Below are 9,232 nucleotides of genomic sequence, written 5' to 3'. Positions count from 1 at the left end.
ACAACATGCCACTGCGAATCAGTCAGAACACCACCAGAAGCCAGCGCACCACCCAGCGTGTCATCCTCCTCTTGCTGCGTTCTCCTGCTCTTTCTCTCCATGGATGTTCTGTTTCTCTCTCACTGTGTGTTCTATTTGTCCCTTTCCAGTTCACTGGAGTTGTCGCCACCGTAACTGAACCACGGTCTCAGAGTTCCCTGGGCGTATTCCACGTCAGCGGAGTTATCGTTGAAGTCATCTACCAAAAATCACGTAAAGATTTATGTCAAGGGATAATCTAATAAGTTCATAACGAGAGAATACAGAGAGACTTCATATTTATTGTATATTATGTTGTATATATTCAAAATGTCCTGGCTCTAATGCTGATTGCATTTCCCCTGCTCATCCACATCCTGCAGACAAGGTGCAACGCCGTGGAGTGAGTCCAGTAACCCCACATTAACAAACAGCCCAGGTCAAAACGTATATATACTGTATATATTTTCTTATTTTTCTGTCCTCACAGAAATGTGCATCATGGTGAAAGTAATGGGTGCTCCTTGCTCTTGTCCTCATTTAAACATGGCAGCAGTGGTAAAATATTGTCCCACTCTGGCCTTAAACCACTTTACAAAATCACATTTTGAACTAATTAGTTTAGAAGTGAGTTGCTCTGTGTGACATGCTGGCATACATCAGTGTTTACAAGTGTGTTTTCCTGCAGTGTCCTGTTAGCACAGCGGGACACACCCTGGACGAGATAGCGTGACTTGAAAGTTCTGTTGTGTTTCCCTGACCTCAAAGCTGGCCGCTGATACAACACAGGCCTCTGGAGTGTGAAAGCCTATATCAATCGTTTCAAAAGCAATAAGTCTGCAGACAGCTGTAACCAAATGGACAGATTTATGGGCTGATCACCCTCCTGTCCCCTTTTTAAATATGCTATGACTCCCACTGACTCTCCAGACAGGGAAAGATGATATCTCACCACACACACACACACTCACACACAATATCCTGCCTTCACTCTGCCCTGCCTCTCTAAACTAAACTTAACTTCTCCTAACTAAACCAGCGTGTATCAGTCAGCCTGGCCAACTGCGGCCTGTGGTGTCGCCTGGCGAGTGAGTGTGCGGTGTGCCTCAGCACTGCTTTGGTGAGGTCCCGCTGCTCTCTCACGAACTGCAGAGCACCATACTGCCAAGATCATGGCTTGTGTTGCCATCTGGTTTCAATTTTTGATCTCTCTTGTCTCAGCCACTCCAGTTTTTAATCAAAAGCAGAGGAACGATTTGACACCCACTTCTCATCTGTGAACTGCTCCACCTCTCTCATTGCCCTCATGTCCACATTCTCATCGAGTACGGGGTAGCACTGCACTGTCAGGGACGTCTTCATCCCTCTTCGCCTACTCTATATTACGTTGACAAAATAAAAGCATTCACTCTGTGAAGCCATGTTTGTGAAAGCACCCTGATTATTCTAGGATTACTGATAACCCTACTGCTGCATACAACTTTTCATTCTCATCAACCTTATCCTGGTTATGCTCTCATTTCTAAATTAAAAGATGGGATCTATACAAAGTGAATTGCAGGTTCCTGGTTGGTTCCCTAACATTTGAATCTCAGCAAGTTTTCTTTGGTCCTAGATTGTTACACTAATACTTACGATGCGTCACTCCTAGCGTAAGCATGCTAACATCTCTGAGACACAGCAGTGCTTTGAGTTCAATGCTAACATCAGGAAGTGACAGTGCTGGTGTTTAGCAGGTGTAATATGGTCACCATCTTATTACTAACATTTAGTCATAATTAGCTGAACACTAAGTTCAACAGCTGAGGCTGAGGGGAATATCATTAGTTCAGCAGGTGATCATGGTGATCATGTCATTTTGACATGATGACAGCACTTGATAAAAAGTCAGATTCAATTCAATTCAATTCAATTCAATTCAATTCAATTTTATTTGTATAGCCCAATATCACAACAGAGTGTCTCACAGTGCTTTACAAAGTTCACTGAAATAAACAAGAAGTGTAAGCGAACAAACAATCTAATAAAGAGTCCAACAGTCGATGAGGCCAATGGATCAGTCCGGTGGATCAGTCCGAGGCATCACCTGCCCTTTATGACCCTCCTTCTTCGGGAAGGAAAAACTCAAAAAACCCAGTGGGAAAAGAGAAACCTCCGGGAGCACCACAGTGAAGGAGAGATCCAGCTCCCAAGGACGGACAGGCTGTAGCCTTGGACAGACGCACATCCATTGGCTGATGGAGAAAGAGATCACCACACTGATTGTAGTTCATCCTGAGGGGAACATGCACATCAAAGTACCATCAGTACCAGTTCACAGGCTCACCAGAATCAGCAGGATAAGTTGTTTGGGAACCATGAACATCTGCGCGAAATGTTGTGGCAAGCTTTCTTGCAGATGTTTCAGTCAGCCGATGAACCCCACAGTTGTAGTAATTAAACTTGAGTCACCAGGGATGTTTGTACCAAATTTAATGGCAATCCATCCCATAGTTGAGATAATTGACTAAAACAAAATTCAACTTGATGGTGGTTTTGGAGGAAAGGTCAGAGGATCTCCATCGTTTGTGCACAACAGGAAGTTAATGTGGGCATGCTTAGATTGCCACGACGTTTGTTACATGCTGTCAGAGGGACAATTCCACATTACTCTTTTGACCAACGCCACTTCTCTACCGCTCTCATGTTCCTACCCAAATTTCTCTCATTTCATTTAATCTGTTTGGCCACAATTCCTTTCTGACTGCTCCTCAGTCCATTGAGTTTCGTTTAGAAGACCATGGCCCCTCGTTTCCCCTTAAACAAAAGCCAGTTTTCTTTTCCTATTAGAATGAGATGAGTCATCATCAGAGGGTGAACATGGCCGTTTGTGTGTGTGTATTTGACCGTTTTTGTCCTTTTCAGCAAGAGAGAAAGAGAGGGACAAGGGGGAGGAGATGGAGAGGAAGAGAAAGTGGGGCCCAATGGGTTCCCTTGCGATTTAATTATAATTTGGCCTAATTGAGCTCTCAGCTGACAAGTTCAAAACAAAAACTGTGACTGACTGCTCCCCGACTACTACTACTCTCGCTTTCCCCACTCTGCTTTCTTGCCCAATCCCAGTTATACTTGTCCCTGGGGACCAAACGTAGCCCAAACCTTCAGAACCGTCAGCTTTATTGGCTTGACAAATTTAAATTTGTGTTACAGAGCGTGTACACATTAACGGGACAGTATACAACACTGCTCCCTCTGATGGTGCAGTCTGCTGTGGCCTCCAAACTTGTTGCCGCTCCAAATAACGGGTCGTGCATACAGTGAAGGGGATTATAGGGGGTCGGTGCTGGTGGTTGTGAACAATACAGTCACGCTAGGGGGATGTAAAATCTGTCGAACCTGCCCCGTCCCAAACATCACCCTTGATGCTCTTCATTATTATTTATTCATTTTGTTTCAGCGCTACAGTTTCCCCATGGACACAATGAACCTTGTTACTGACATTGTTAAAAAAAAAAAAAATCCAAGCAAACACTGCAATGAACACACAGGATCAATACTGTACACAATATCTTATTTATTGTGTATTTGAAAGCAGGACGCTACATATTTAAGCTTTCATTTTTTTCCTAATAAAAGCTTTACACAGAGGCTAAAGTGGACCAGGTCATGCTGAGTGCCCATTGTATCCCTAATCAGTCAGGTTCTGACATTGTGTTAATCATGCCATGCAAGTGACTCTTACTATTCAGAACCATGAACCATCTACAAGGGGTCAGTGTGCTTCAAATGAAGTGCTTGTTAGATTGTCTTGCGATATTCCCCCCCCCCCGATGAGGTGTGTGGAGATGAAAAAATAGAACACGCGCGTAACGCGTAACACGCACCCTGGCCTATGAGGAGTTGGTACGCTTCGACAAAGTGAAGGTCAGATTGTCTAAAAGCGGAGGTGACAGGATCTGATGTTTTTCTAACAGCTCTATTGTTTCATTCTTAGATCTGTCATGTTTTGCATGTGACTGGTGACTGTTGTCGTAAACCAGCCTGTACATGTGTGGGTGCTTTCTAATACAGAACAAAACAGGCACGGAATCCTTTAATTCTAGGTTTGTAGATATACACAATCACATGATCTCCAACCAAACGACCTCTTCTTTTTGGTCCAGTTGTTAAAACTAGGAACTAGGCTAACTAGCCTCTATCCACTCAGTGTGCCATTAACCTTCACCTGCTCGGCCCAGCGGTTTGGAAGTGTAGACGTCTAGTTTTATAACAAGTATATTTAGCGGATTGCTGTGTCATATTGAGTATCATCAACAAGAAAGACAGAACAGAAGTGTGTGATAATACTTGTACATACTTTTACAGACATGTCACATAACAGCACATGCAGAGAAAACAGTTGCCAACGATCTGAGAATGGGCAGCAGACATATAATATGATATATATTCACATAAAGTTGTGCATGGATGGGGTTCAGAATTATGGGAGAGGAGAAGAAATGCACCGAAAGACGCTGTAAATGTGTTTCTGGAGAGTTCAGCGGGGGCACGAGCAGAGGAGCTGTAGATATGTCCCTGTAACAACAAGGTGTAGCTGGAGCAAAGGTTGCTAAGTCTAAAGGTTATTCTCCAGGAGGACAGTTTTTAAGTCTGCGGGGCAGTTGATGGTGAAGACGGTGTGGGAGGTGTTTCGTCTTTCCACAAGTGTGGCGACAGCCTCACCGAGGTCCAGGTGATTCAGGTAGCCGGGTGCCATGCGCTCTGGAGTGGCTACACCTGTGTTGATCTTGATCTGCCAGGACCAATCAATAAAGGAAGATTTTCACTCAGGCTTGACCATCGACCCTCCTGTGACACCTCTGTCTCCCTGGCTGTCAGTGTCTCACCCCAGATGTTTGGATCTGGACCTTTGTCCTCCTTCCATTGTCTCCCCCCCCCCCCCCCCCCCATGCTGTACATGTCTCTTCCTCCCTCTGTCTTCCCCTGTAAATAGCTCAATGAACGTTCTCCCAGATCCATTCTTCATAAATGCTTCCACTCTATCTCTTACTTTTGCCACCCATGTTCTTAAGCGTATTGTTAACGGCTTTATTTATTTTCAAAAGGAAGAAAAATAGGTTTTTGAGGAAATATCAGAAATTGGAATTTTTTCTCCCTATTGGATTCTGATTTTTCCTCAAAGGAGAAAACAGAACGTGTGTTTTCCTAGAGCAGAGGTTGTATGATGTGGCAAACAAAAAAAAAATGCAAATGAATTTCATTTGGACGTAAAGTGTTGTGAGAAATGCAGCCTGTTCCATATCAAAGTGACATCTATGTGATTTTCAATTATCTAACAATTGCCATGTTAAACAAAGCCTGAACTTTCTATTTAAAGCCTCAAGCCGCTCTGTGTGAAAAAGAACAGGGCTTTGCCGCAATCTGAAGGCTTTCTTTTACAATCTCAGCTGGGAAGAACTAAATGAACATGACAAGGCTACGACACTGAGGCCCTTGTTAATTGAAGTCTCGCTGTTTAATCCCATTAACATCTCACCTGGTTGAGTTTGCATGGCACCTCGGGGTACTCTTCTCGTAGTACCTGGCAGAAGGCCAGGGTGCTGGCAGCTCCCACTGTCAGGAAGCCCGTACCAGGCATCAGCAGCTTCTCACCTGCTCCACCTGTGGCATAGATCAGCAGAGGGCTACCTCATCAATGCCAGGCTTTCCTTCGAGGCCACAGGACCGACAGCCAACTGATAAGACACTGCATCTGCACTAACTCTCACTTTTATGTCATCGGCTACCATAGAGCAGTCAATGCAACTATCCAACTTAAGAGTTTATATATTATACCACCTCTTCCTCATTTGAAATCATGTCATCCGCCTCCCATTTGATCTGCTGAGTTCATTATTTATTTTCTTTGTTTTGGTTTTATTCAAAAGAAACAAACAATTAGGTTTTTAATTCCCTTTTTTACTTGAGTTGGAGGTTTTAATGATTTGTTATTAGACATACACTGTGTGTCCATAGCTGGACAGAGTGGCTATGTGACAGTGATCATCTTACATTAACTGTGATGAACTGGTTTGTTCTTGTTTTTTATCACAGAAAATGATAAAATTACTTAAATGTATGCTGTTATGAAGAAGAACTTTAATATGCTAATTCTAAAGCTGAAATAATCAGGATTTCTATAAAAACGATGGATCCCCTGACTGTGTGTCATGTGACTCACAGTGGTGAACCCACAGGAAACTGTCTCCTCGGCTCTATTGAGCTGTTTAGGGTCTTTAAGCTCATTGCTTTGATTTTCTGGCCTCCTGTTTTACTATTGGCTACGAACGGCTTCTCTCTTTACAAAAGCCTTTTTATTTGGCCTCTGTGTGAAGAGAAAGCAAACAGCAAGTGTGTTCAGTTCTCTCAGAGTTTCTCACATGCAGCATTTGACAGAGGCTGTGCTATTAGCAGAAATAACTGGCTGAGTTACCTGTTATGAATGTGTAGGTAAAGTTGGAGTCGTCCCTCACCAAGGGGAAGAAGGCCTTCCAGGACACAAATGTGCTGAAAAGTAATGTCTCAATTACCTGGAAGGTTGACAGGAGATGAAATGTGAAATAATCAAAAGGTCATTCTTGCACCAGAGGAAAGCAACAATATTGCATGCTTACTTAATTCTTATTAAAACTACTGGCGGTCTCATGTATCGGTCTGGCAGATGTCTGGTATCTGAGTGTGTGTGCTCACCCAGTGGAGGTCCTTGAGAGACTGGGTGTGCGGGGGTCCTCCTTGCCACCAGCTGAAGCCCAGAGAGGAGACGACGTCTGTCACCTTCCCCACCGCCTGCAGCAGGGCCTGCTTGGCCTGCTCTGCTCCCTCCTCTGACCCTGGAACAGACAGGAGAGTTCAGGAGGTACAAAGGCCTTCAAACCAGAGCAGTACGGGAGACTATGGTTAGGCTGATGTGAGGTTTTAAAGGCTGATAATGATGTTAATGTTAATGGTTCCTAAAAAATGACTCCTACTGACTTTGGTAATCTAATTATTTAACCTCATCAGGTTTGCACCTCGGTTCCGATTGAAATGTGTCAGCAACTATTGGATGGATTGACATTACAGTTCATACAGACATTCACGTCCCCTGTAGGATGAAATACAATAACTGACTTTTCATGCAGCACCACAATCTGGTCAAAATGAGGAGGTTCACCTGTGACAAACACCTGCAACACTCAGAACGTTTCCATCAGCCTCAGCTGCAAGTCGTGTTTTTGTGCTATTAAGCAAATACTAACATGCTAACACACGATACTGAGATGTGAACGTGGTCGACATCGCACCTTCTAAACATCGGGATGTCAGAATTATCACTGTGAGCATGTTAGCATTCTAATGTCTGCATTTAGCTCAAAGCACCACCTTACCATTGTTTGCAACGCTCTAACAACAGCAAAATAATCAGCACTTGTTGATGTAAAAAACTTTGCAGAGATTCTTTTCAGTGCAGCTGCATGTATGGTGGCTTCACTGGATGGATGGATGGATGGATAAAGTGGTAACATGAATTAAAGGATATGTAACCTGACTTACCCACATTCCCCACTATAGTGGTAAGGTTATCTCTCGTGTTGGGCGAGACAAATGATCGCAGCCTCTCCAGCCGGCTGCTGTCCCTGGAGATCACTGCAACTTTGAAACCTTCAGAGATGCACACATTTATTTTGGTCACCTTTGAGGATGTTACAAAGACTTACATTCATCACTTCCTAGAGACCTTCCCTAATCATAATTATACCTACTACTTGTCAACCATTAAGCCAAGTCTTCACCCTAAAATGTAATGTAATGTAATGTAATTTACGTTACAGGGGCTTACATTTTGTCCACAAAAGGAGGGCGAGCCACCACAATGTGACTGTGTGTACAGATTAATATCCCCCCAACATGAGTAATACATGACACTCACACACACACAGGCACACATAACATTAATCTATAGTGCAGACAGACAAAAGCAGCACTTTTAATACAGATTCAGTGGGTCTGATCCCTCTCATGTGAAATTAACATTCACTTGTAGGCCGACATTGTCCTAATCTGTTTATCAAGGTCATCGGAGGGATAAATGTGACAGAACAGCAGATGGTAACTTTCTGCTCAGTTCAAACAGCAAAGCTAAGGACACGCATTGTAAATCCAAGGCCAGCGTAGTTATCCTTCTATGTCTCCATCACTGGTTCATGCATAGTCCAGAGGCAGGGGAACACATTAAATAACCCAAATCCAATAAATAACCAAAACCAAAGCTACACTCATCTACTTTGAACCAAAACCAAAGCTGAGATCAATTCATGACAGAAAGTTTTGGACTTCAAACCACCAGAAAAATCCAAGGTATGATAAAAAAACCACTAGCTCACTATCCAGACATAGGATTAATAACCACACATTTAACAATTCAGATACAGAAAATGCTCATTAACTACTAAAATACACACAAGATACTCATTAACTGTATATTCTGCCTTTATCAAGATTGCATTAAAATCCTACATGTGTGCGTAAATTAACTTGGATGTCAGTTAACACAGAAAATGCAAAACATTCCTCTGTGTTAAGGAATATATTGAGAGCAGTTTCCCCAAATGTTCTCTTAGGAAGTAGAGCAGGTTTTCCTCAGTGGCCCCCTGAGCAGCTTACCTTTGTCCAGCAGTGCTTTAACTATGCCAGAGCCCACAGTGCCCGCTCCCCCCAGAGCTAACACGACCCTGTCCGAGTTTGGCATTCTGGCTGCAGCTGATGGAGGATGCCACACTGAGTCCGCTGCAAGTGAAGCTGCTGACTTCAACGGAGCATCTTGGCCGACCCAGGATGCTTTAAAGTGAACTGAGGCGGCTCAGGTCCGCCCTTCTACCAGTGTCACTGAAGCCACGCCTGCGGGTCGCCAAACGAGCCTCACCGCTGTCTGCAGCCCAGGACTGTGTGTGTGTGTGTGTGTGTGTGTGTGTGTGTGTGTGTTTACTGGCTGATTAGAACAGACAATAACTACAAGGAGCCGGTTAACGTGGAGGCTTTCCAAGCGGTGCGCTTAAAGTATGAAATGACGCCATCTAGTGGTTGATGCGGTTCGGACAACATGTTGAGGGCAAAGTAGGCCACACAGGCAAATTGGTACTTTTATCAATTCATTTCACAACAACATTCACCTAGTAAACCTTTAACTGGATTTTCTCAATGCAGTTTTGATCCAGCA

At 43.7% G+C, this 9,232-nt stretch overlaps 1 protein-coding gene across 1 annotated transcript; it reads right to left on the bottom strand.

The window, feature by feature from the left end:
* Positions 1-4,380: 4,380 nt before the first annotated feature.
* Positions 4,381-8,814, bottom strand: LOC139201049 (peroxisomal trans-2-enoyl-CoA reductase). Its single transcript, XM_070830263.1, has 6 exons — positions 8,680-8,814; positions 7,570-7,677; positions 6,727-6,866; positions 6,470-6,566; positions 5,534-5,658; positions 4,381-4,789 (listed from the first exon to the last, which is right to left on the bottom strand). The coding sequence occupies exons 1-6, from the start codon at positions 8,762-8,764 to the stop codon at positions 4,613-4,615; spliced, it is 732 nt and encodes a 243-aa protein (XP_070686364.1). The 5' UTR covers positions 8,765-8,814; the 3' UTR covers positions 4,381-4,612.
* Positions 8,815-9,232: the final 418 nt, after the last annotated feature.

The sequence above is a fragment of the Pempheris klunzingeri genome, chromosome 5 (assembly GCF_042242105.1).
Source record: "Pempheris klunzingeri isolate RE-2024b chromosome 5, fPemKlu1.hap1, whole genome shotgun sequence".
Taxonomy (NCBI): domain Eukaryota; kingdom Metazoa; phylum Chordata; class Actinopteri; order Acropomatiformes; family Pempheridae; genus Pempheris; species Pempheris klunzingeri.
The sequence above is the reverse complement of the archived record's forward strand: the minus strand, read 5'-3'. Positions and strand labels throughout refer to the sequence as shown.

What these genes read in the sequence shown, in the direction of transcription:
- LOC139201049 (XM_070830263.1), bottom strand. Translation starts at nt 8,764, where the DNA reads ATGCCAAACTCGGACAGGGTCGTGTTAGCTCTGGGGGGAGCGGGCACT. An exon ending in TAAAGCACTGCTGGACAAAG is followed by an intron (nt 7,678 to 8,679) that starts GTAAGCTGCTCA and finishes GCATCTCTGAAG; the next exon opens with GTTTCAAAGTTGCAGTGATC. An exon ending in CTCTCAAGGACCTCCACTGG is followed by an intron (nt 6,567 to 6,726) that starts GTGAGCACACAC and finishes TCAACCTTCCAG; the next exon opens with GTAATTGAGACATTACTTTT.